The sequence below is a fragment of the Lissotriton vulgaris genome, chromosome 5 (assembly GCF_964263255.1).
Source record: "Lissotriton vulgaris chromosome 5, aLisVul1.2, whole genome shotgun sequence".
NCBI lineage: Eukaryota > Metazoa > Chordata > Amphibia > Caudata > Salamandridae > Lissotriton > Lissotriton vulgaris.
In genome coordinates, this window is record NC_141693.1 from 809,104,756 (window position 1) to 809,132,236 (window position 27,481).

Below are 27,481 nucleotides of genomic sequence, written 5' to 3' on the forward strand. Positions count from 1 at the left end.
TACCGGTACAGTCCTGCTGAGCACTGCAGAAAACGCAACCTTGGAAGCTCTCGGATCCCCAGCTTAGAGCCTGCCCATAATATACTGTAACGGGCGTGACAAGCGAGCATACTGGAGAACAAGCACCTCCCTCTTGGGTTCCGCCCTTCCATCTTCCCCGTCGACCCAAGACGCCTACTCGACCCCGCCTCTACAGCTCTCAGATTGGCCACCACCTAGTTTGAGCGGCGTGCCCTGGCCACGCCCTCCCATTAACCCCACTGCGCCGCGTTGCTTGACTGGGCGAGCGCTTCCAGTTGAGAGATGGCGGCTGCTGCAGGTAGATCGCGGCTCCTACTGCTCACCGGCAGGAGCCATACACATGGGGGCTGCGGCGGCGGGGCAGCGCTGGTGGCGGCCGGCTTCCCAGGGCTGGGCGTCAGGCAGCGGCAGCACAGGACGGTGAGTGAGGCCAAGGAAGCCTGCAGGCACAGGGTCTGTGGGGAGGGAGTTGACAGAAACCCTGGCCCCACCCCTGGATGTTCAAGCGGTAAAAGCCTTCAGGTGCTCACGAATCACGGGGTCCACCGAGTGCCCCCTCCCTTCAAAGAAAAAAAATCCCCTCAAGTTTATGTACTGTCAACAAATCTTTTTCACTGTCGTTTTGCTTGCGCCTTTAATACTGAATGTAATGCTGTCGAGCTGCATTGGTCTGTGTTACACAAAATGCCTTATAACTGAGTTCTATGATATTGACGTACTTGATGGTTTTTACCAGTTCAGAAAATTAAAAAAGGTTCGTTTTTTTTTGTTTTGCATACTGTGTTAAACGAACATCATTGTTTAGAATTTCAGTAATACGATGGCCGAGCTCAGTAGACAACAGATCACTGACGAGCTAGTTTTTTGGTCTTAATGTTTATAATAGGCACTTTGACACACAGAGACTGGCGTGGCGAAGAAGTCAAGACTGCCTCTCGCCTGCACCACAGGCCGGGCAGGAGCTCCCGGGAGGGGGTGTGGAGCGTGTCAGAGCCTTCCTGTAGGGGAGGGGCCGAGGGGAGTGGTCGTTCCAGTGTGTAAATGCGTACTACAAGGACCCGCCCTTGAAAATGTCAATAATCTAATGATGTGCCTGCTTTCTGGGGCCGCCCCTGTAGCACATTTCACTACATAACGAGTAACAGATGAGGTGCTGTGGTTAAAAGTTCCCACGTTAAGCTCCGGCGGCATGTGGTGATGCAGTCGGACACTGCCGCACATTTCAAATACTGTTCCGTTGGAATTGATGGCAGGGTTCTCCTAGATAACAGACTGCTTTACAAGTCCTTTAGTAGCCTGTAATCAGGAGTTGATGGATCCTTTAGTAGGCTCAACATTGGCAAATTACACAATCTCCCGGTGCCTCCCAAAAATGAATGTATCTTGTGTAACATCATTGGTGCTCGTGTAAAGTGCTCCATTACCTTCGAGTCGAGTTCGCGCCATATAAAACTGCACAAAAAACCAAACATACAGCAGGAGTCTTGGTATACGACCAGACCTTTCCCATGTGCCTCTCGTGGCTCCAAGCCTATCGTGTGTCTGACGGGAAGAGAGCGATTGGCGGCGACCGCAGCGTTCTCTCCGCTTGCCAGCCTCATGCAAGGTGTCGTCAGGGTTAATGTTTCTATGGTGCATTTTTTCAGGAAGGGATTCCACTCAGGGCAGGCGGGGTAGGCGAGCCGTGCAGCGGCTTTCTTATTCAGCGTAAGAGGCGCGTGTGCACTCCCTGGCATTCCAAGGTCCATGTGTGGTGTCCCCGCAGTCCAGCATCTGCGAGAGGGCGGGGTTACACTAGAGTGTCTCTTGGGGCTTCAGTGGGCGGTGTGAGACATGGTAAGCGTAGCATCCAGTATGTGCAACCCCTAGCTCTGGTGAGAAACAGATGCAAACATAGATAGAAAGGAGGAAGTTGCAGTACTATTTCTGTGTGAGTCGGAATGCATAGGCAGTTTAAGAGATTACTAACTGCAAACTGATATGTATTGTAGCGATGGAGCAGTGTGTCTCTACTCTCATAACAACCGGGGGCGTTTTCAGTTTATAGCAGCAGCCGAAAAAAACGTGTATGACCTATTTTATTGTTGTTTTAACACAGGAGTTTACTTTATCACACAATATTTCCACAACCAGTAGCATTAATACTTTCGAATTTAATATTATTGAGTGGTTCTCAATAAAGATTGTTAGGCCACGTTTCTTACCTACTCTTCATAAAAGCTGTTAAGGAAGGTTTTCTAATTACCGGCACAGCTTGCATTGGTGTTGCTTCTTTTAGCCAGTTATTGGTTTATTGTATTGACTCATTAACCTCCTTCGGTTTGTGTACAGTTATTTCTTTTTTTTTTCTTTCGGCCATTGCCAGGTTTTAAATCTTCTACCGTGATATTGTTCTTCTTTGCAGTGAAAGTGTAAAATTGAGTATCACACACATTACCTACCTGCCACACTTGCAGATCGCTAAATGTAGTCTTAATTGACTGTTCGATCTGAGCAAAACAACATAAATGAACGTAGAAGCTATCGTTCGCAGTTCAGCAACATCCCCTAGCCTAAAGCTTCAGTATACATACATCCAAACATTGAAGAACTTGTAATCGCAAAGTAAATTCCTGGTTCATCTCAGTTTTTCACTGTTAAGCACCCTCAAATACAACTTTCTTTTTGGTCCTGTTCCTTGAGACGTGGAGCTAGTTAATAAAGCATCTTTTCTCCTAGAAACCATGTAGTAAAAAAATACAGAGTTCCATACCCTGCACTGCAAGGTATCTCCCATCATGGGATTACTCATTAACTTCAGTGCAGGGAATTCTCAGACAATGTCAACACTGAAGCATTGAGATAGATATATATACTTCTGCCCCAAAGTCTCTCTCTCTCTCTATACTTTACAATATGTGGTCTGTTGTTGCCTCAGTCGGGGTCACAGTTGAAATTTTGTAATGACAGCAGGAGCATACAGAAATCGGCCAGGGCCCAGTAATGCAGTTGCAATACTGCTGGAAGTAACATTTTGGAATACGTGCTGTTGAAGCTGCTGCCTTAGTCTAATTGTCCATATAAAGTTGAAATTTCAACAAGAAAGACCTAAATATCACTGGGGACCTGGGGTAATAACTATATCAAAAACACACAGGTCCCTATTAACAATACTTTAGATGCAAAGAACCAAATTGTGAATACAATTTATTCAAAGGAGTTTATGAAAAACAATTTCAAGACACATAGCTGCACAGTGGTTATTGGTGCACAATAAACGTGCTCGGTGCTTTCTTTAGAGGTGATACATTCAAAAGATGAATAAATAGTGATCAACAAGTGTATCAACAAACACGAGCTGCATGGCCTGTAGAGCAAATTCTCAGAAATCATATAGGGTACGTAGTTCTAAAGTAGACAGCATTACGATCCCAATAAAAACAAATGCATTTTATTCACCATTTGATTCTTAGCAAAGAAAGTATTGTCTCTAAGGACCAGTGTTTTTTGTTGTTGTACATATAGATTTTAAGGCATAGGACGTTTTGTTTTGCAATTAATATTATTTTGTCTCTCTAGGACAAGGTTCACTGGTATTAAATATGCAATTCTTTAATTTGCTGACCAAGTCGCCTGAGGAAGGGAGGACTAGCGATTCCTTCAGAAGTTCATATTTATAAAGTGTGATTCCTGGCAATATGGTTAGTGGGATTGAGGGGTCCATGGCAGATGTTGGGGTTCTGGCTCAAGCAGGGCTAAACAGGAGAGTTGCCATATTTTCTCTCCCCAGCAATAGTTCACCCCAAGTGCTCGGAATAAGAAGACCACTGTAGTCACTTGAGTCAGACAGAGGGATGTGCCAAGACCTTACGGATTGGGATAATAGTTTACAAGATGAAGGCCAGTACCAATCAACTCAAACTAGATTACCACAGTACTCAGCCAAAATAAATTACACAAGTGGCACCAATACTAAGTCCAAACCGTCTGTTGGGGTGCATGATCCTGCAGCCACCAGCGTGCCAAAACGTATCAGATAACGCAGATCTGGCAGCATCATACGCAGCGCCACTAGTTGCAATTATGGACTGTATATTTTATCAGTCTATTTCGGGATGCTGGTAAAATCGCATACACCAGGAACACTGTTCCCATAAACTGGTAAATGAGCGTGAAGCTTGATATACACACTTTTTCTTCTTCTCACCTTCCAAAATCACAAACGGAACTTCCGGATATACTGACCAAGCACTGACCTTGTGAGTTATTTTAAACACCAGGATGCTGCAAAAACTTGGTGGGGAGAGAAGACCTATTCCTAGAAATTATTATCCATCAACTATAGGAACAGCAAGCTTCGTATTTACAGAACAGTAGTGCATAAGGATCAAGATTTAGTAATGTGTGCTTTCTGTTGGGTTACATTTGTTAGTTAACTGTGTCTTCTAGTGCTGTAATCAACTGCATAGCTCAGCGCTGAGTGGCTAACACGTGTTCTGGCATTATCTTTCTTTCCAGCACAGAGCTTAAACACATGCGTTACAACGGAATGTTTTTTACCTGCATAACCTTTTCCACGAATATTCCTTTACCACGCATAGATTGACAACGATTTTCGTTGTAAATTTTTGCATGGTAAGGGCATACTCTTGGGAAAGGTTATACCCCTCCCCTGTACCCTTGCATGTCCCTCACCAGCCCCCAAACCTACGTCGAATTACCCCTGCCCTTAACCCTCAATTAAAAAAAAATTCCCCTTACCTCTTCACGTCGTCTCCACTCCTTCATCTTCCTTGAGGACATCCTACGCCGTAAAGAGGAGGCAGAAGTTTCTTTCTGTTTCCTCTCTAACGACACCGCTCGCCTCCTCTTCGCTTCGTCACTTCATTTTCGTTTTTTTTTGGGCGGGGGTTCCCCCCCCCTTTTTTTATTCTTGCGCTTTTTTTTTGCCTTTACCACACATGCCTTTACTAGTAAAGGTATGCACGGTAAAAACTTTTGTGGTAACCACGCATGCGTTCTAATGCATGCGTGGTAAAAGCTTGCGTGGAAACGGCCGCGTTGTAGTGGCCGTTATCCAGGAACCCCTCCATTTGGGTTAAGTCGCAGGGATCTAGAACAGTAGATTTGTAGATGGTGGTTTGTATTTATCTAATGAAACTGAATGAACTGCTAATGCATTTCCTTAATGATGCAGTACCTCATGGTTGAATGTATCAAGAGATAGTTCAAGGGTTCAGCAAAACTGTGAGTCGATCCTTCCCCGAAATGGTAATTTCTTTTTTTCCAACGCCTGTAAGATTTGAATCTCATTAAGCCTAAAGCTGTATTATCACAAGCGAAGTAAGTAGTTTTTGACAACCTGCTCTTGAAGTTGTGTGTTTATCATTTTTAGGTCTCGCTATTCGATGCGCATGGAGCTAGCGAGACTATGGGGGCTTAACCACTCTTTAACTAACTTGCAAGGAATCGTGGCGATTCCTTGCAGTGCCCGTGAAATTCAAGCTCAATGCGCATGCGCATTGAGCTTGAAAGCGCGTGCACATGACCCCAGCCGTATTTTACCTCAGGCCCACTCCTCCCACACCCCCGCTCCGCCCCCTCCCCTGCCCGCCGTGTCGCATTTCTCCTCCCCCCTCCCCTTCTCTGCCTTCTCTGTTCGACTACTATTCATATAAAAATATAGGCAATAAAACACATTGGGAAGCTTAAAAAAACAAGAACCGACTAAATTAGTAGTGTTATGTTTCTCTCTCCTTTGGGATGCCCGTGCAATGTAAGTGTTATCGTTTTCTATCTCTATCCTGGCTGTGTTTTAATAACATATCTTAGGCGCTATTCTCACGAAAGCGACAAGAAATGTCATCTCGCGAGGCTTCGGCCATCTTTGTGTCAGGCCGCCAGTGTTGCTATAGTTCCATTTACCCCGCCTACAAAAAGCCCAGCATGAGGCCTTCCTCCTTACCCTTCATTACCTATGCCGCCCATAGCATAAATATCCATTGGTTGACCACCTCCCACTCATCAAAGCCATCCCTGCCATACCGCCGTCTTTGTGAGGAGCATCTGCAATCCTTGTCCGTCTTCTATCTTCACTGCTGCCTCCTCCTCTGTTGGTCTGCGTCATCAGTGAGCCGGGCGCAGATGCCTCCACCTCCCACTCCGAGATCCGGGCGCTTATGTGACGGGCGTCACTTGCAGGGTGAGTGTTGAGGCTTTATTTGTAAACCTGACCCGTTCCTCCGATGTCCCTTTGTTGCCCTTTTCTTTTAGTTGCAGTGCAAACGATTACGACAAAAGTAACCAAAAGGAATGCGAGGCAGCCCACACTGGCAGGCTGCAAACATCGCGCTACAGTACACAAGACAGCAGAGGTGAAAAACCTTGTCAACTGTGATGTGCACTGCTACCCTTCCATTGTTTCCAAGTATGAAGCAATGACTTTTGTGTCTGTTCAACTTTGAGGTTCATTAAAAAGATTGATGACATCTACTACGAGTTGGATTGTTTCAATCTTGCCTCTAAAATTAGGAATTCCAGAGCTCCCAATCATGTCCATTTATAAACATACCGGAAATAACTAAGACTCTTAAGGGGGATGCAAAATATGTGAAATATAAACAGGAGCTAAATCGCTCAAGTGGATTACCATCCTTTTTTTTTTTTTTTTTACATCCATTGTTCAGAAATCAGTCAGTGTTTATGCCACTTATGTTAAGAACATTAATATTTGCCCATAGAGAAGCTTTTCAGCAGCCGTTTTTAATTGATACCGGGTCTGAGACCTAATGTGGCCCGGCTCGCTCAGTTCCCATTGACAGGCATGCTTATGAATTTTTTTTTCTGTTTCCCCTAATATACTTAGGAGACTAACATGTCCTGCTGAGTCCCCACATCATGTATGGATGATGCAACGAACACATCTCCGGTCACCTTAAAGACCTCCACTGGCTTCCCGTCAATAAGAGGATCACGTTCCGACTGCTTACCCACGCACACAAATCACTCTACGACATCGGACCAGATTGCCTCAACTCTCAACTGTCCTTCTACACCCCCTCCCGCCAACTCCGCTCTTCCAGCCAAGCCAAGCCACTGTACCTCGCATTAACAAGACCACCATGGGAGGCAGATCCTTCTCATACCTGGCTGCCAAAACATGGAACTCACTCCCCGCTTACCTTCGCCTCACCCAGAATCACCTAGCGTTCAGAAAGCAGCTTAAAACGTGGATATTTGACAAATAATCCACCCCCCTTCCTAAGCGCCTTGAAACCCTCTGGGTATGTAGTGCGCTATATAAATGTTTTGACTTGACTTGACTTGACTTGGGTATGCAGATGAAACTTTCAGTAAGCCCTGTTATAGTTGCAAGTGTACTTATACGTTTTACGTTATTACATTCTGCACTTGTGAATTGTAGAGCATGCCATGCATGTATGGATGTGGTGTTTGTATAGAATACCACTTGCCATAGGTCGGCAGAGTGTTTTTCAGGGTCAAAGGCAAAGATACATTCAACAAATGGTTGAAGAAGTAGCTGTGTTCTGGGAGCAGAAGTGGACTTGTAGCTGCATCATGATGTTGTTTACATTTTTTTTATAAAGAGATGTGTCTTCAGCTCTTTCTTTAATTAGAGTAGAGTTCTGACGTTTCTGGTGCATACAGGGATGTTGTTCCAGATCCCAGGTGCGTAGATGGAGGAAGCTTGTTGCCTTTTCCCCCCACAATTATGATATAGGGCATGATTAAGTACAATTTAATCTGGTCTCCGTTTATTTGGTGCCAATTCATACACATTGAGTTATGTTCACTTTGAAGGATGATGCCTACCTGTGCTGAAAGCTTTTTTAAATAATGGTAGTTTTGTTGGGGCAACTGTGCAGTCATACATTCCTAAAATAGCAAGCATAGACAACACCACAACACCACTAGGTCTGGATTTACTACATGTAAACACAAGCTTGTGCAAGTGCAAACTTAGACATGCTTCTGTTTGACTTAACGCCATACTTGTTGAATTTACATATGCTTTTTTTATAAAGTTCATGTGGTGTATATGGCTCGTCCAAGATCTTTACGATAAAAACAAGTCGGAAATGTATAAGTTGTTTGAAGTGCAATAGTTGCAAAGTCTACTAATAATAGTATTTATACATGCAGCAATCCTGTTACATTGTTACTAAACTTCTTTACATCCTAATTTGATGTGATGTTCTGGAGCAGGTTTGTGAAGGTCTGTCCCTCATGGGCGGATCTGTGTAGATTTTCACTATATCAACATAAAGTATCCATACATTGAATCTATATATTGCTGTGCTTCTCTCCCCTGCTGCACTCTCCTGCTCTCTAGAGATGTGGCCTAACGACCAGAGCTGCCATCTATGTCACGTAAATACAAAACATGTTGCATTCCAAATGCTATAGGTGTCACATTCGCAAAAGTTATGTAAATGACAAAGCTATCAATTTAGCTATTTTAAAAACCAACAAATAAATAAAATATTTGTCATTTACAAGACCAATAGCTCCAACTTTTCTAATGCGAGACCTATTGCATTTCCAATGCTTGTTGAGGTTTGTAAACAGTTCATTCCTAGATTCTCTTATCTGATAATTGAGAGAAATTTGACCTTTTTGGGAGACGGGCATTTTTGTTGGGTGAAAGAGGCGTTGAGCATTTTCAGGTTGATGTTAGCTAAAGAAGCATCAATGTTTATTTTCTGCCATGCATGCATTCTCAATAAGGGACTATGGTTTCTGGGATAACCATGTCAAAAAAAATATTACAGTAATAGTAGATGTAATTGGATGATGCATGAATATTCAAAACTGAAATACGACAAGCTTATAGCTTTAAAGCAGAAGCCAGACCAATTTTGACGATGCGGGTGCTTGGTAGAGAGACTCAACATAATAGAGAAAGTGATTCAGCAAGTTAAAGAATTTGTTGCCTACAGTTAAAGTATGAACCCTCGCAAGGCCAGATAAGCCTTTCTTTTTTCCAGCTGATGAAGTAAGTATCTTTACATTTCATACAATATGCTTAAAGGAGTCCCTAAACAAAACTATTATATCTGGTACTGTATACAGTATTATGATCCATTTTTTTGTAGGCAAGAGAGATGCAGAAACAAATTTTATTTTTAAGAGTAAACAGGAAGAGTTTCCTAAGATGTACTTAAGAAGCAGGAGAATCCCCCATAGGAGAGAGAAGTGGGTGCTATGAGTGTGCAGGAAAAATCGGTATTTTTTCGTGGTGGGTTTTGGTAAAACCTTTGTGCCTCATCGGAATCCTGAGAAGATGTGATAGCCTCTCAAAGGAGTAGCGGGAAAATTAAAGCCCCTCCCACTTGAAATATACCTTTAATAAGACCGAGCATGCAAAACGAGTGGATGCGACCCTACTTATAAGTGTTCCTTTCACCCTCCTTCTATTTATCCATTCCCCTGTCCATACCTTCACCTTTCGACATACCTACCCATTGCCCCATCCATCCAACTTTTCCCCATCCACCTACCAATGTTCATGTATTCATCTGTTTTTTAACCATGCATCCATTCACTCTACATCTGTGCATTCTTCCATACTTCCACCCATTCACACTTTTTACCAGCCAATCCTTTAACTCTTCCATCCACTCATTCTTGTAACCTTTATCTCCTCCCATTCACCTCTCCTCCAGCTCTCCTTTCCTGTTTCCTTCCTGTCACCCTTTTTCTTTCTGTTGTTTTCCCTGTGCATCTAGCTATCTTTTTTCTCTTATCTGTACTTTTTCTTTCATGCTCATTGTTTTCCAATGTGTTCCTCTCTCTGCATTTCCCACTATTTAATTATTGTTCATTGTGTTCCCATCCCTGAGCATGTCCGCTGAAGGCCCATAACTCTCTCTCATGATAGTTCTTAGCAGTGCCATGTATCCGCATTTTGTGTGCTGACAGAAGAGACCCCTAAACAATGAATGTTTGTGGACCTCCGGCTTATCAGGTTCCGTAGGAGCCCCCTATTGAGCTGCTAAAGTAGGGTTTCCTGCGCCACAGTATCCCCCAATTAGGAAAATTCAATAACATGGGAACATAAAATATCTAGGACTTTTTACAGCGCTTACATACTGTAGACATCCAGTAATTCATGACTGTTAGCGTCACTGTAATACGTTTTTTCCGAATAAATGTGCACTAGAAAAATGTGCATGTTAAAATTGGTTTCCTCTGATCCCTTTAACATTGTGCCTCAAGGATATAACAATGTTTTTGCGTGTCATGCTTAGATGTCACTGGCATCATCATTAAATTCCCTTAGTTGCCTATTACTAAAAGAAACCAGAGTACCCAAGTCAGTTTCTTGCTGATGGTTTTCTGTGACAAAAAATGTAATATTTTATATGTTGCTTAACTTATTTAGGTGAGCGTCCTGGACCAGCATTGAGAGAGAAGATTATTAAGATTTTGTGTTGGACTTCAACTATTGACAACACGTAATTTAGAGCTTCTGTCACTTATAATATCATTGAACCTGAATACAGCAATATTTTTTTTTACTAGAACTCATACCATTTCTGATTGAATGGATCTAAAATGTAGCAGTCCACGTGGCTAGGCCAAGCAACTCCCACATTTACTCCCATTTGAAGTTTTACTAGTCCACCATTGAAATACAAGCAACTAAGGAATTGGTGTTTATTCCTCAAAGCACAGTCAGAAATTGACCCTTCTTTCCGACTTCAAAATGGAAGCTGTGGGTTCGGACAACAATCGTATGGCAATTTTAACATATCTCTCTTCGTTCACCGTACAAGTTAGTTTTGTCATATGTGGAATAATGGCTGTTTAACAGACATTGTCACTTTTAATAACCACTGCTTGTTCTCACTGTAAAACAGCCTGAACATGGTTGGTGTTTTATATAACCGTTCAATTGACATCTGGGTATTCAGCAACTGTTGTAGCTGAAAGATAACATATAGTGTAATAGACTAATATGAAGACCGCATCAATGTTATCTGCTGTCTAAGCTAGCAGATAACGTAGTCTGCTATCCCCCCCTCTCCAAATCACCGTGGGTTTTTACAGAAGTGTATTTATGTAGAATATTATATTTTTGCCTTATTCAATCTTGACCGTGAGAAACAAACACACATACACTACTTTCTGATCTACTTCCACCAGCAGCTAATTTTGGCCCACTGAGCTCCATCTGACCCAATCCACATCACGTGGCGAAGTTGTGTACCCTCGTGTCAACATTAAACAAGCATTTACAATGCAATGGTTTCGCCTTTGGAAAAGTTAGAGCTATTGGCATTGTAAATGACAAATTTTGTATTTATGTGTTGGTTTTGAAAACAGATAAATTAGTGGCATTGTCATTTACATTGCCATTAGCTTAATCTGTCGCAAATGTGAGACCTATTGTACCCTACTGACGAGCTCAGCAGACAGCAATTACTACCACACACACACACACCCAGAGCCAGCCACACACACACACACACACACACACACCCAGAGCCACACACACACACACCCAGAGCCACACACACCCAGAGCCACACACAGCCAGAGCCACACACACCCAGAGCCACACGCACACACCGAGCCACACCCAGAGCCACACACACACACACACACACACACCGAGCCACACCCAGAGCCACACATACCCAGGGCCACACACACACACACACACACACACACACCCAGAGCCACACACACACCCACCCAGAGCCACACACACACACCCAGAGCCACACACACACACCCAGAGCCACACACACACACACACACCCAGAGCTACACACACACACACCCAGAGACACACACACACACACACCCAGAGCCACACACACACCCAGAGCCACACACACACCCAGAGCCACACACACACCCAGAGCCACACACACACACACAGAGCCACACACACACACACACAGAGCCACACACACACACACACACAGAGCCACACACACACACCCAGAGCCACACACACACCCAGAGCCACACACACCCAGAGCCACACACACACAGAGCCACACACACACAGAGCCACACACACAGAGCCACACAAACAGAGCAACACACAGCAGGGCTTGTCCTACCTTATACTTACAATGCACCCTGCCCTTGGGCCTACCATATGGGTGACTGATATGAAGAAAAGGGAAGGTTTAGGGACTGGCAAGTGGGTGCACTTGCCCAGTCAGCATGACAGTACCAGCCTGCACGAAGGCTCTGCAATGGCAGACCTCAGACACATTTTACAAGGCTGCTTCCGTGGGTGGCACAACCAGTGCTGCAAGCCCACCAGCAGCATTTGGATTTACACACCCTGGGCACTCCGTGCACTAGACTGGGGTCTTACAAGTAAACCAAATAGCCAAACATGGAACCACCGATTAGTACATCAACTTACAATAGGGAGCACTTTCACTGTGGCACTGAATAGCAGTGGCACAGTGCCCAAAGCATCTAATACCAGCAAAAATACATGGGGCAACAACAAAAATGGAAGGAAGACCCAGGCCAATGGTGCCAGGTCTAACAGGGCCTACGTGAAGATTCATGTTTTCAGTTTCTTCCTGAATTCAAGGACTGAGCTAGCAGCCCTAATATGAAGGTGGGAGTTTGTTCCAGGCTTTAGGAGCCAGGTACCAGAAGGGCGGACCGCCGATTCTAGCTCGTCGGATGCGAGACAGCAACAAGTAGAAGGTTGTCTGAGCAGATGTGTCTAGAGGCGGTGTGGAAGCTGCTGTGGCTATTCAGGTAAGAGGAGTCTAGATTATGCAGTGCTTTATATGTGTGTGTAATTTGAACAGTGCACTAGTGTGCATGGAAAGCCAGCTGAGGTCATTGAGGCGAGTGGAGTGTGGTTGAGTGAGCCTGGCTGCTGCATTCTGAATGATCTGGAGCAGTTTGGTCAGCTGGGTGGAGAATCTGACATACAGCGTGTTTCTTTAGACTAGATTGCTGTTGAGCGCCTGGATGGTAATCTGGTTGGGTGCCTGGGTGTAGAAGGAAAGCATCTGAAGATTTGGATACGGGTGTTGAGGGAAGTCTTGTGGAAGTAGGAAGAGGTAATCAGGTGACTGGACATTGGTTTGTTGACTACAATGATTCCCAGGTTCCTGGCCTAGCAGCACGGGATGGGTCCAAGTTCAGATAAGCAGGCTGGGGACAGAGTGGAGAATCCTTTCCGAAGAGCACTACCACTGTCTTATTGAGGGTGTTCACAGACAAGCTTGCAGGAAAATGAGTTTAGTAAAAAGCATGTAAACATGGGGAATAAATATAATTGCTACGTCAAAACAAAAAAGTGGATGCCCAGACTGAACATGTAACTCCACAGGTACATACCCTGGCACCACAACAACTCATGGCGTCACTAACGTGTGCATACATGTACATGTACAAAAGCATGAACGCAAACACTTCCTCCACTCATACTACTACAAACCATGGTGTTCTAGTAATGATTTTTTTTATGCTCATAGCACCGAAGCTTGGTGCTCACCAAGCCACAAATATGCAGTAAAATCTATTACCATTCACACAAGATCTATAATGTTGTGGTACGATGACATTTACCAGTCTGCTGTGTAAAGAAGAAAAAAGTGACACAGAGCAGGGAGAAATCAACGACAAAACAGCAAATAAGGTATACCAAACAGCTTGCTATGCCAAAAGCGCAAATGCTAAAACATAAGAGTGGGTTCAAGCGGTTTACAAAGATGAAGTCTGTATGAAGAACTACAGTATGTACATCAGAACTCACTCAGAGAAGGTAAACCCTCGCAAACAGAACAGCATACTCCAGCAGTATACAGAACAGAAACACATGGTGGTTATACAGCAGCCCAAAACAAGAACTGCATAGAAATACACCCATTCAAGTAACCCCAATAAAGGCCCGGAGTCACCTGGTCATGTGTAAAGATAAATGTGTGCATGCCCTGAACATGGGCGCCAACTTCTGTGGGGCCCAATCAATATTTCAGCTGATTAGCTCCACTTTGCAGCAGTTGAAAGCACATTAAAGGCTTGGGAACTGCTAAGGAACGAAACTTCATACATGATTGCTGTATTCTGCTCGGAGTCGGTCAGTTGCTGCTTCTCTGCAGCGTAAGTACATGAGCGGAGAATTTGCAGGATGCGCTATATAACATTAGTCAGAACCCAAGAGGGTCTCAGTGCATTAGGAAGTAATGTTTTATCAAGACTTACACTAGAATTTTAATCTATGCCTGTTTCCCACTTCGATAATTGATTGCTTTCAAGAATAAAGGCCTAAAGTCACAAACTGAAACGTGTTTCTAATACTTTGTAACAAAGTTATCACATGGCCTATTGTGAGATTCCCTGCCTTCAGGCAGTGCTGGCTTTTCATGTAGCAGCATTTCGTATTGCGGAACTTGTGTTTTTAACATTGTAAATGTGGACTGAAAAGTACAGCAATCAATACCTTAAGTAGTCACCTGTGCCATACAATCACTGTGTTGCTCTGTTTTTAAATGTTACAAAATGGTCCACTCCATTACCAATTTGGTTACTGCTTGAGCCACATGTAATACTAAATTAAAACCTTGTCCATCAGTTTCACTGGAGTACATTATTTCATTCTCATCAGGCATTTGACTTTAGTATACTGAAAATGTTTCAACGAGCTTCAGTAACAGGCAAAGCATGAACAGCAAGGGCAGGAGCACAGCAATATTTATTGACACTATACAAAGAATAGGAAAAGTGGTTAAGGCCAGACATTTTTTCCGGATCACACCGTGCTGATATTTGTATGCCTGCCATAGGTACAAATTAAGGTCTGAGACTGCAAACAAGTGCCTATTCTGTGGGCAGTTTGTAAAAGATGTGCTGTTTGCGTGAGTCTCCATGATCCTGCTGCCAGGAAGACCCACAATAAAATACATGAGCTGCCCAAAACACCTGAATTCTGCCTGCTTCTCAAGGTTTACTTGCAGTCAATTTATGCATTTTTTATACCGTAATTTTGCTTTGCATGTCAGTGATTTGAAAAATGGTCAGCTTTCACCCATATGGCAAATTAGTGGATTATTTCTCCCACCACAAATTCCGTAAATCGCTCCATAAAATCCATCATAGATTTCTTTAAAGCTCAAACCTGCACAACTCACTCGTGCAGACTTTCCAGGAGGTGGAAAACAAGAGAATATCATGTGAAATTGTAAATGTAACAATTGTTCTTTTTCCATAGAAAGAATATGGTTCCCCAGGGAAAAGCGCTTCACCTACGCCTCTGTTAGAGACAAGCGTCTTCCATTCACCCAAGAAAGTCACCTGTATCTGTCACTAGAGTAACCCTGTGTTAATGCACTGTGTGCAAGCCCACATGCTGAAGAAATCTAAAAATATACAAGCCTACATGTTTGCAAGTATTCGTCTATTTGTGGGGGGTAGGTAGATCATGCTAAAATTATCCAAACCTAGGCTATAACTAATATTCACAACATTGGAAAATCTGTCACCCTAGCTGAATAGTGGTGTGATATTTATGAATGGAAAATACTTTTCCCACATCTAAATGCCATGCTGGTTTTAATGTTTTTGAAATATAGCCTGGAGCTAAGGAAGCGAGGGGCAGGGCAGTGTGTGAACTAAAGGGTCAAGAAGCTGCGAGGGCAGTGATTGATCAGAGACAAAAAGGAGCACAGGAGAAGGGGTAGTGTGTGAGGAGAAGGGACAGGGAGCTGTGAGGGCAGTGTGTGAGTGGTTGCGAGTGGAGACAGCATTAAGTCTTCAGATGGGGCCCAGAAGAGAGGCAGTGTATGAACGGGGGCAGTTTGTGAACAGAAATGGCAGAGAGGGCAACGAGTGTTCAGCGATGGCATGCAGCAGAGAAGGCACATAGCGCGAGCTCGACCCGCAGGTATCGGAGAGCATAAGTTACATAACACAAGGTCACACCCCCCCCTCCCCCTCCCCCTCCCCCTCTAATTCGATCCTGGCTCCCGCGGCGATAGCTCGGGCCACAACGCCACGTCCTGTACCATACTTCCCGTTTCCTACTGTTAAGTGCCAGAGATGCTCTCTCATTCAAAGTTGCAAGGGCATCAGCGCGTGCCGCACAAGAGGCATAAGGACAACACAGACACGGCAAGTGTGCTGTTTGTCCGGCCAAACGTCCGTATACAGCAGCACAGAAAGTACACAACACAATTAACAATTCAGAGGAAAGAAATGTCAAATATCATGATAAAATCGATAAACGTGCGTGGGAGTTACACCGCTGGCATTATTCTAAACCAAATAACAAAAAAAGTGTCGCTAAGAAACCAGCAACACTTTAGCGCGGGGAGCGATGTGTGAAATAAACAGTTGTGCGCACAACACAAATCATACTTTACTAACTTCATTAAAGCAGCAAACACGCACCGCTGAGCGTAGTGCAAGTTGTGCGTTGTGTGTAGTGAATGATGAGAGGCTGAGTCGCTGCAGCATGTAAGCAGGTGTGTATGAATGATGAGAGGCTGAGTCGCTGCAGCTTGTAAGCAGGCGTGTAGTGAATGATGAGAGGCTGAGTCGCTGCAGCTTGTAAGCAGGCGTGTAGTGAATGATGAGAGGCGGAGTCAGTGAGACAGAATTATTAATATCAGGGACCAGGGAGGGTTTTAGCAGAGAGGAGGGTGGACGGGACACACACGCACACATACACTCATTCACACCCATACATTTACACACGTGCACACACACACATCATTCACAACACTCCTTCCCAAAAATTCAAATATACACGCATGCACCAAACATAAAAAGAATCGATTCGCACTTACCTGCATCTCTCTGCCTCGGAAGTCCCAGGAGGGGGAGTCACAGCACGAAGGCCCAGTGTGTTGCCGTCAATCAACCCAGAAACTCGTACAATTTGATAGTAAGACGCTAGTGAAGCTACTGCAGGCACGTCTTTCATGGATATAACAAGCACCACGAGCACAGGGAGGGAGGGTGGCGGGAACGGGCACAGGACAGGGGGAGGGGGGGGGAGGGGGGCGGGAATGGACCCGAGCCGAGCTCCAGAAACAAATCCCTTTCACACGGGGAGGGGGGCGGAACGGACACATCCTGATGACGCGGCGAGGCTCGCAGGTATCGGAGAGCATAAGTTACATAACACAAGGTCACCCCCCCCCCCTCCCCCTCTAATTTGATCCTGGCTCCCGCGGCGATAGCTCGGGCCACAACGCCACGTCCTGTACCATACTTCCCGTTTCCTACTGTTAAGTGCCAGAGATGCTGAGCGTAGTGCAAGTTGTGCGTTGTGTGTAGTGAATGATGAGAGGCTGAGTCGCTGCAGCTTGTAAGCAGGCGTGTAGTGAATGATGAGAGGCTGAGTCGCTGCAGCTTGTAAGCAGGTGTGTATGAATGATGAGAGGCTGAGTCGCTGCAGCTTGTAAGCAGGCGTGTAGTGAATGATGAGAGGCTGAGTCGCTGCAGCTTGTAAGCAGGCGTGTAGTGAATGATGAGAGGCGGAGTCAGTGAGACAGAATTATTCATGTAAATTCCTATCCCAATAGACAGGCGCCGTCCTGAATTCCGCTCGAAGGCGTGCAGCTATGGACTAGTGCCTTGAAGTGTCAAGCACACCGCTTGCTTTCAGGTCCAAATAGGATTCTACAACAGCCTAGGGCAACAGTCTTCCCTACTACACTCCCTAGCCAGTATTTAGATCAGGGACCAGGGAGGGTTTTAGCAGAGAGGAGGGTGGACGGGACACACACGCACACATACACTCATTCACACCCATACATTTACACACGTGCACACACACACATCATTCACAACACTCCTTCCCAAAAATTCAAATATACACGCATGCACCAAACATAAAAAGAATCGATTCGCACTTACCTGCATCTCTGCCTCGGAAGTCCCAGGAGGGGGAGTCACAGCACGAAGGCCCAGTGTGTTGCCGTCAATCAACCCAGAAACTCGTACAATTTGATAGTAAGACGCTAGTGAAGCTACTGCAGGCACGTCTTTCATGGATATAACAAGCACCACGAGCACAGGGAGGGAGGGTGGCGGGAACGGGCACAGGACAGGGGGGGGGGGCGGGAATGGACCCGAGCCGAGCTACAGAAACAAATCCCTTTCACACGGGGAGGGGGGCGGAACGGACACATCCTGATGACGCGGCGAGGCTCCAACCAACGGCGGCGCAGCTCACGGGGACAGGCCCACTGCAGCGGCCAATCAGAGCGCGCCTCTGCCGACGGGAGTCACAGCACGAAGGCCCAGTGTGTTGCCGTCAATCAACCCAGAAACTCGTACAATTTGATAGTAAGACGCTAGTGAAGCTACTGCAGGCACGTCTTTCATGGATATAACAAGCACCACGAGCACAGGGAGGGAGGGTGGCGGGAACGGGCACAGGACAGGGGGGGGGGCGGGAGGGGGCGGGAATGGACCCGAGCCGAGCTACAGAAACAAATCCCTTTCACACGGGGAGGGGGGCGGAACGGACGGCGAGCGGCCAATCAGAGCGCGCCTCTGCCGACGAGCCTCCAAAAAGCCACCAATGCGGTCGCAGCCCCTTCGTGCCTCGGCCAAGGTGCCGAGCAGCTGCGGGATACCACAATTTGTGAGGACAGGGGGGGGGGGCGGGCGGGAGAGGACGAGGGGGGCGGGAAAGGACACGGACGTCGGGAGGGAGGAGGGAAACGTGGGGACGGCGGGAGGAGGGAGGACAGCAGCAAGCACGGCCGGCCGGACCAGACACGGGGGCGTTCCCGGCGTCCCGTGACGTCGGCAAAAGCCAAAGAATGTCGGGAACGCCCCCGTGTCTGGTCCGGCATTGACGGACAGGCCCCTCGTCCAATGGCTAGGCTCCGTTTATGGAGCTAGCCAATCGGACGGGGGGGCGTCTTCCATAGTGCTTACTATACTCATTAGATTTCTCTGGAGGCGGAGCCTAGCTCCGCTCACCAGCGAAACCTAAAAATGAAGTTTGCTTTAAACAGTACCCCACGTTTGTACCGAGTGTGGAGTCAGGAGCCTTGATTTGAAGCCCGCAAAACACATTGGCACACAAAAATCCATGTCTAGTTTCAGTGAAAGCACAGCAGTGTAGTTGGTTTCATCTACAGATTCCAATTTGCAATGCTACAGCAACAGATTATGATGGGCCACCGAACTAAAGTGCAAATTTTGAGAAAAATCATATAGTTAAATATCACCTGTTGTGTTGTAGATCGTTCGCTTCGCCTGCTGTGCACGTCTACCCCTAACCTAACAAGGTCTTTATTACTTGACAGACACAATAGTTACTTTACTTTGTTTGAAATTAGAGTTTACACATTCATTCCAGTTGAAAAGGAAAACTGATCCTACAATCGCATTAGGTATCCGACCAAGAGTCTGGTGGTTTTCTTTTTACGGTCAGGGATGAGAGTGGTGTGTTGATTGGCCGTAATTTAGTTTGAGTGCATGCCTGCTTGATAATTTTAACACCACGTGCGGGTCTATAGATCAATATAAGATGGTCGAATCTGAAGCAATCCTTGGTTTCAGTGAAGCTCTTTATGTTCTTGGCGTTCTGGGCAACACGTATTTTCTAAACACTCCCGGTAGAGGTTCACTGCAAACATAAACAGGCTTTTGATGGTGAGAACTGGGTTCCGAAGTCCCAGAGTATTTTTGTTTGGCTGTAGTAATACTTGATGTCTTTCTTAGTCCAGATTATTGGATGTTTTTCTCTTCTGCATTGCAAGAGCAGAAGAGGTCCCACAAAGACACTCAACTTTCTTTACCATTAGTGTTCTTTGATTATTGTGAGGACACATACGGGTTAGAACTATTATGCTACATACCTTGAAAATATATCAGTTGCCTAAATTATGTAAATGGAGCTTCTCACTTTATTGATTTATACATTGTTAACATGCTGTGTACAAGTGGTATGTGAATCTGTCTCGTTTAAGAAGCTATGCGTTAAGTACCAAAACGTCAACAACAACAAAATATTAATGCACTACACTTCTGTACACAAATATGACTCCTTGCTTGTAGGTTTATCTACACCCAACTATCTGCTGATTACAGCATCACGTCTGTAGTGGAAAGTGTTTTAATTTCTATCCAGCAAGATGAAAGCAGATTTATGTGATTTGTAGCAGCAATACATTGCAGAAATCTCTGTATCTGGTCCCACTACCTTCCTGATCAACCATGACTACTGATGTCGCAGGACATCTTAGTCTTGTCCTCAATGAACACACAAATTGTAATTTCGTGTATTTTGCTTAATTCAAATCTATCTTCTCATTGATATACAACATCCTTAATGGTAATGTTCTAAAATGCAGATCCATGAATTACAAAAAAAATGGTCATCTTTAGGCCCTGTGGTCCCTCTGTAGAGTAGTAACTAGTTACACATTATTTTGGGACATGTACAGTTAGATCAGGGGGCTCGAACCTTTTCTCTAATAAGAGCTACTTTTGCTCAATGAATATAATTGTGATCTTCTACTACTAGCTTTGTAATAGGGGCCATATCAGATTACCATAGTGGCCACCCCATGCTAGATTACCAGCAGTGATAATCACTGCATCAGGAGGGTTGTCAGCTGTTATGTTAAAAATAAAACGCTTTGTCAATTTAGAATCCCTTTAATGGGTAATGCATAACAGTCATAGCTACAATAATATTGTTAGTAATACGTTCCTGACTGGCACATGTTTTCACTCCAATATCAGCTTCAAATATATTTTGCAAACTCACCTATTTTTCTCCAAATATAATTTATTTTCCTGAAAATGCATTTCCGACGCAAATACACACTTTAAAAATGTGTTTTCCAAATAATAATTCAACCAAGCAAAAGTTTCAAATTTAGTTGACTGGAGACTGCACAAAGGAGTGTTACATTAAGTTAGCTGGAGAGCTACCTGTAGCTCACGAGCTACTCGTTGGAGAAGCCTGATGCTTTAGAGGCAGTTCTTTGTGCAGTGCTGGAAGTATGGATTACGGCTGCCACAATTTACACTGCATGATAATCCACCCTCTTCCAAAGAATTGGTGGCATCATTTACTTTTTACATTGCTCGCCAAAAGATCTCATGGGGTAATTTTTTCATTTTGAAGAAGTTTTCATTTTTATGTCGAGCCCGGGTAGCGCATGTACTGCTTTGCGAAGCATGCTGTATTAAGGTATGGGCTTGAAGCTCCGCCCATTTTTTCAATTGGCTCCTGTTACTGTCTTTTCTGAGTGGTTGCTTTTGATTCATGAATAGGCTTAGTAGTCCCTCCTTAGTACCCCATTGTACACATTTGTAACCTCCCATCAGTACTGTCCCTTTTACTTGAGTTGTTGCTCATTATGTTTTATTTAGTCTATGAGCACTATTTTCTTGAATGATTTCTCCTATTCCACCCATGGCATACTTTCCTGTAACGCAGCAAGGCGCCCACTTTTATATATTTTTTTTAGTAATGGCGGACGCGTCACATTTACAAAACTAGCTTGTTTAGTAATGGCGAACGTGTCCTATTTTAAAAAAAAACAGCTTACACCTTTTCATTGACATTTTAATTTTATGGCAGTGTGGTCTGCTTTAACTATTGAAGCTGAACTCTTTTCTTTCTTTACGCTGCCATCGCTTTCTGCTTTGGCTATAGGGGCCGCTCTCCTTTCTTTATTTACCTTGCTTGCACTGTCCGATTTAACTAGCGGATGCACGCCTTTATTTATTTACATTCCCAGCGAGGCCTGCTTTAACGATAGCAGCCGCCATCTTTTATTTTTATCGGAGTACTAGCCACTGGCGGCCCACACCTGAGGGGTGGCATGTATCTTGCTCATAGAGGTGTTTTTCTGCCAGTTTTGCTGTACTATACAGGGAAGTCATTGAGCCGTTTCATTGCACAAGGTAACATTCTTTTTTTAGTCATCTTACCCATAGCTCATCTCTCCAATCTCCCATGCCCAACACCATCTCACCCCTCCCCACCACCCCTCCGAGGTCGAGACCTCTTTCCGCTGTATATTGATTTCCCACTCCTTTTTTCCCTCCGCTTCATGAAAAAGTGATCTCCACCGCTTTACATAAGCCCTGGTTTCATTACACACAGTAACATTCTTTTTTTTTTTTTTTGTCAGCTTACCCATACAAATAGCAATAGCACTGTGCAAATTTAATCACTCTGCTGCATAACAAAAAAACATTTGCAATTCAATAGGTCTCACATTTGAAATAGTTTGAGCTATTGGCATTGTAAATGACAATGTCTTTTATTTGTTAGTTTTCAAAACAGATGAATTCAAGACATTGTCATTTACAATGCCAATACCATAAACTCTCGTAAATGCGAGCCCTATTGCATTGCAAATGCATGTTTTGTAATCATTCAGTGTGCAGTCATTGAACACTCATTCATAAAGTTATGTATTACAGTTTGGTTGTTTAGGGTTGCGGGAAAAAACGAAGGGGAATTTGTACCATTCCACTGTTCCATGTAAAAAAAAAAAAAAAAACTGTTCATGTGAAAAGAAAGGTAAAAAGCATCAACTGTCATTATATTGACCATATATGCATCTCCTAGTACAAAAACCATGATCTGTTTTGAAGGATTAAACACCCCCATACTTATTTCGTGCTTATTGCACGACCGAGCTAATTTCTTATTTTAACTGATCAGAGAAGGAGATGAAGGCACGAATAGCTGGGAGGCTCAGGGAGTTAGTATAGGAGGCTTTTATCAGCAGGCCTCGTCTCTCTAGCGTGATGAGGCGGTAGTAGTAGAAACCATGATGTATTTAACTTAAGAAACGTGAATCGTGGGCGTCTCATAAACCTCCAGTCAGGGTTTGGAGGGGAATAAGAAGGACCGCGCTGTTGCAGTATGCAAAGGAAAGGGAGGGGGAGAGCGGATTCAAGAAAGATTTTGGATACCGCAGGCGGCTGCGCACAGCTCTTGCTTCCTTCTCTTTCAGCCAATTACGGTCATGATTTTTGCCGAGCCTGAAACGTGATCGCTTGCCAATTCTGCACATCCAGTTTTGCATTGTGCCCTCTTGTCCGCAAATCCAGTGATTCTGTGAAAGCAAGGCTTTTCTTCGTAGCAGCAGTTAAGGGAAGATTCTTTGAACAAGTCCTAGGCACAAGAATTCCATGCCCTGACCTGTTTCTCCTTCTGCAATTCAGTTTCGGTACCTTCAGTCCTACACCAGCCCTCCAATTGAAAATGATCATAAAGAAGGGCATTCGGTGTCTCCAATTCCAATTCTACTGTGGTACCAGGTGCTAATTCTCCGGCATGTCTTGTTTATGTTGTACCAGGAGTTCTTTGCATTACTTGTTTGTTTAAAAAAAAAAACAACCGTAAAACAACTCTTCCACGTCGTAAAGGTATTTTCTTCTTAGAAGTCCTTTGACAGTGTTTTTGAGTTGCTGGATAAAAAGTCCACCATCTTCAGTCTGTCACATTCAAAAGTCAGTGTAGTTCCACATGCTAGCCAAATCCCTGAGGTAAAGTTGGATGGTCTGCCTGGGTACATTGTTCCCACCATCAGGAAGCTATTGGCACACCTTCAACCGTATGTGGTTTCTGCCTGTACAACAGGGCTTAGTCTTAAATGTCCATTATCTTATTTCGACAGTCTTAGCATTTCGCTTATGCACCCAATGCAGTGATGAGTTGCTTATTTAATTTAAAATCTGTTGAACGCATTGTAGCATGCCCCACCCTAACCATACACTGGATCTATTTCCATGGCACCTACACTGCATGTTAAATCCAGTGGAAAGCTGTCAGAAGCATAAAGTGTTGTGAGGTTTTAGGAGGAGTCTTAAAATGGGTGTTGGTGTAGACATTTTTACATGTTGCTTAAATATTATAGCGCCATTTTTTGTTATAATTTCTTAAAGTGGAAACCATGGTCTGCCAGAAAGCAAATATTTTCGACGTTGGCAAGAACAGAGCAGTTTGCTGGCTTTGCACAAAGCGAATGCAGATAAGTAACTTAAAAATGTTACCTATGGGCTGCTGAAGGCTCCATGCTCTTAGCTGAATCGATTCGCCTAGCTGCTCAGAGAGCTAGATCTAGTTGTGGCGACCCAAGTTTTCTTACTAATTCCCCCCCCCCCCCCCCCCCCCTCCCCCACACACACACACACCTTTCAGCATGCTTTTTCCTCAATTAGGTTGATGTCCATACTGTTTTCCATACAAGGGAGTAGGTACCCTGACCCCCGCATCAGTAATTATAACCATATTCCTTTCTTAAGGATTTTTTTCTTTGGTTTTCATACTAGAGTACACTTCATTATTTAGAAGGGCCTATAAAGCTTTTACTTTAAAGATGTCACTCTTTAAATTCGCTCCATCACAGCCTTTCAAAGTATGTAAAGGCTACATCTGCGGTTACTTGTGCTGTTTAATAAATGTATTTAGGAAAGGCCCATTTGCATGCAGTTTCAGACAAACATGACCCAGATAATCCCAGTTGCATCCTTTAAAGCTATTTTATTTTTTGTTAACATTTTTAGATCTTATACAACCGTTTCTGATGAAAGTTTCTACCATCAGATTGCTCACATCACAGATCTCCCTAGTTGACATACCGGATCCAGAAAATTTGAACTAGTTTTCCAGCCTGCGTGGCTCCAACTTGATGCTAGTTCTCCCAAGATGTAATGTCACAAAGCCCTATACGGTGCTATCCTGGCACTCTGATGTTTAATTTTATTTTCATTCAATTCAACACCGATATAGGGTTTTTATCAATTTGAATTCAGCTGAAAGCATTTTTTTGCTGCACCTTTACAGCAGTGTCACTGAAGAAGAGGCAAAACTGCCATAAATGCTGATTTTCCTGTACTTGAGGTCCCTTATTAGGACCCCCAATGCTTTATAATTGGAGTTCAGGTTTTGCACAGGCCTGCTTCTGTTTATGGCTTTTTGCTGTTGACGTTTGCTGAGGAACGTGAGAGAACTTCTTTCAGTTCTGTTGTCCGAGATGAGTAGCCGAATCAATGCTACGTTGGATATTTCTGATTTTTTTCGTGACGCGGCACCGCCAAGGCAGCATTTTCTGGCAATGCAAAATTACTACTTTTCGGTCTTTTTCTTTAAACCACTCTGGATATGTTTAACTTTCCCCTAAATGTTCAATGAATGTTAGTTAGAATAGTATATAACTCTTCTAGTCTGAAAGTCACACTTTAACCAGACATTCTAAGACTGGGCTTAGGATAGTAAATTTGCCTTCCCAACCTTGAATCCCTCTCTTGCCCTGAGAGTGCAACTGGAGGCAAGAAACTCGCACATGTGCCTCTCTATTCTGGGAGTGCCTGCTTTGTTCCAGAGGGAAATCTTCATGTTCAGGACATGTTGAGATGAAAACTAGCCCTACGTTCAACATCGCTCCCGGTCATGCAACATATCACCTTGATTTGCGGGCCTGTTCCTGACCAAACAGCTTCAGAGCTTTTTTGTGTTTTGATAGACGTGAGTCTGACCAGTATCCAGCTCCATTCTGGCTCCATGTCTGACACTGCTGGATCTTCTTCTTGCTTTTCTATCCCCTGGCTCTGATCGACAGGTGGTGGCATTCATCCAAACCTTGCTATGTTTTGTTGTCCTCTAGCTCCCTCAATTGCGCCTTGTGCCCACAAGGCACACTCTGGGACTTACAACCATGCCTTCATCTGTGGTCTTTTCTCTGTTGTTGGTCAATCATACGGACACTTTTGACACCCTTTTGATGATGGCATCCCTCATTTTGCCATTAGAGGCTGTTTCTGCGACTATTCAACATCTTCTGACTCCGGCTCCTTTTTTTTGAAGTGCATGGAGATGAACTGCTTTGGGCTCAGTGGAACACACAGGAAATATCTATTGTGGGTCTTATACGAATCTTGCTCATTTAATGACTTACTTGTTCCAAAGGTCTGTAATGAGGACCCTTGCATCATTGTTATTCAGACTGTCAAGGGCTCCTTTACATGCTTTGAAAGTCCCAGTGACGTCAGTGTTCCTTCTGAGGGGGTCCCTTGGCTGTCCATTTTGAGGGTTTTCTATCTTTTAAGGCAGTCTTGGGCAAGGCAGCAGTGGCCTTAGACTTGTCTTTGCCAGTTGAAGATATTAAGGTAAAACTTTTGACTGATACCCTACAGAAGGGCTTTTCCATATCCGAGCGCATGTAGCCTTTTAATGAGGCACTGTTGAACACAGTTATTTTTGCCAGGGTTGGGCAGCTTCTGGGCAGACCATCCACTATCAAGTTGCCTGGTGTCGTCACCCAGCTCAGGACAATCCAACATTTCAGTTCTCTTGTCCATCATTCGAGGGGCCTGGGCTGCAGGCACTGTAATACGAAGTCTCATTGTCAATTTACAGTGGGCTTGGAGCATGCCCATTGCTTACCATTGGTTGGCTTTAATGTTCCTGATATTGTATTGCTTCTAAATTAGTGTGTGAAGGCTTTCCTTCCTCTTCTTGTTTGTCCCTCCCCTGATGTGTGACCTCCTTACTTGTATCCTCCTGCTGCCTTTTTTTCAAGCAATGCTTTTTTCCTTTTTGGTTATACATTTCATAAGAGTGCATGTGTTTTCTAGCTGTCTCCTTTATGTGCTTCGGTTCCCCATCTTTGCATTCAGTGCTGATCGCTCACCTCCCTCTAAGTTGAGCTTGCCCGTGTGTGCATCATCTCCAAACTCTACATCTCTTGCTGCGCTCACCGTTGCTCTCCCTACGTATCGCGTTGCTTCCTTGAACTTACACCCTCTAAGCTTTTCCCCCCACCCACGCAGTCTTACTTCTGCAACCTACCCTACATGTTGCTTCTGCCCACTGCACTCAGTGTTTCTTCTACATCCCATTTAAAAATAAAACGCTTTCTTGCTACTATTTCTTTTACTTACCGATCCAACTCGAATTGTTAATTAAAAAAACAATAACACCTGAATCATTATGTAGGCGCACACATGGTGGTTCGTGTACACCCATAAAATGAAGCAGCCGGCAGTATTTTAGCCTTTCTTGTTCTTTAACTCCTTAGCCATGTTACACAGCATCTGGGATGCTGTAGAGCATTGTGGAAGACTATTGGCAAAGCCAATTGCTCCCAAAAGCGAGACCTGTTGACATGGAGATGGCCACCACCTAGTAACAAATTATAGTTTTCTAAATTGCTGTTTTGAAGTTTTATCTTCAAGGAAAACGCTTCATATAAAACTAGTCTATGCCTGCTGTGGTCCCTGCCCACTATTTTTGTTTGTTTGTAACTCTTAAGTAACAATCTTGAGCAGAGTGCTGTGGGCCATGTATTTTAAAGTGTAAAATTACAAAAAACTGCTTGGGAAAATTCAAAATGTAATTGCTATCATTACATGATAAAAAGTGAGCAGGGAAGTTAATCTGGTTAACATACCTCGTACAACAAAGGAGTTGCAGAATGGTGGATGGGGGCATTTATCCGCAGTCTGCTTCTTCATTATGCCACCAAGT

At 44.2% G+C, this 27,481-nt stretch overlaps 1 protein-coding gene across 2 annotated transcripts in view; it reads left to right on the forward strand.

The window, feature by feature from the left end:
• The first annotated feature begins 264 nt into the window (after positions 1–264).
• The window catches only part of MCU (mitochondrial calcium uniporter), a 774,118-nt gene continuing 746,901 nt past the window's right edge, over positions 265–27,481 (forward strand). Inside the window, exon 1 of one of the 2 annotated variants that reach the window (XM_086922280.1) lies at positions 265–441. In XM_086922280.1, coding sequence (XP_086778406.1) covers positions 304–441 — 138 coding nt within the window. In that variant the 5' untranslated portion in view covers positions 265–303. The remainder of the gene's footprint in view (positions 442–27,481) is intronic. The other variant, XM_086922281.1, reaches the window with a different exon arrangement.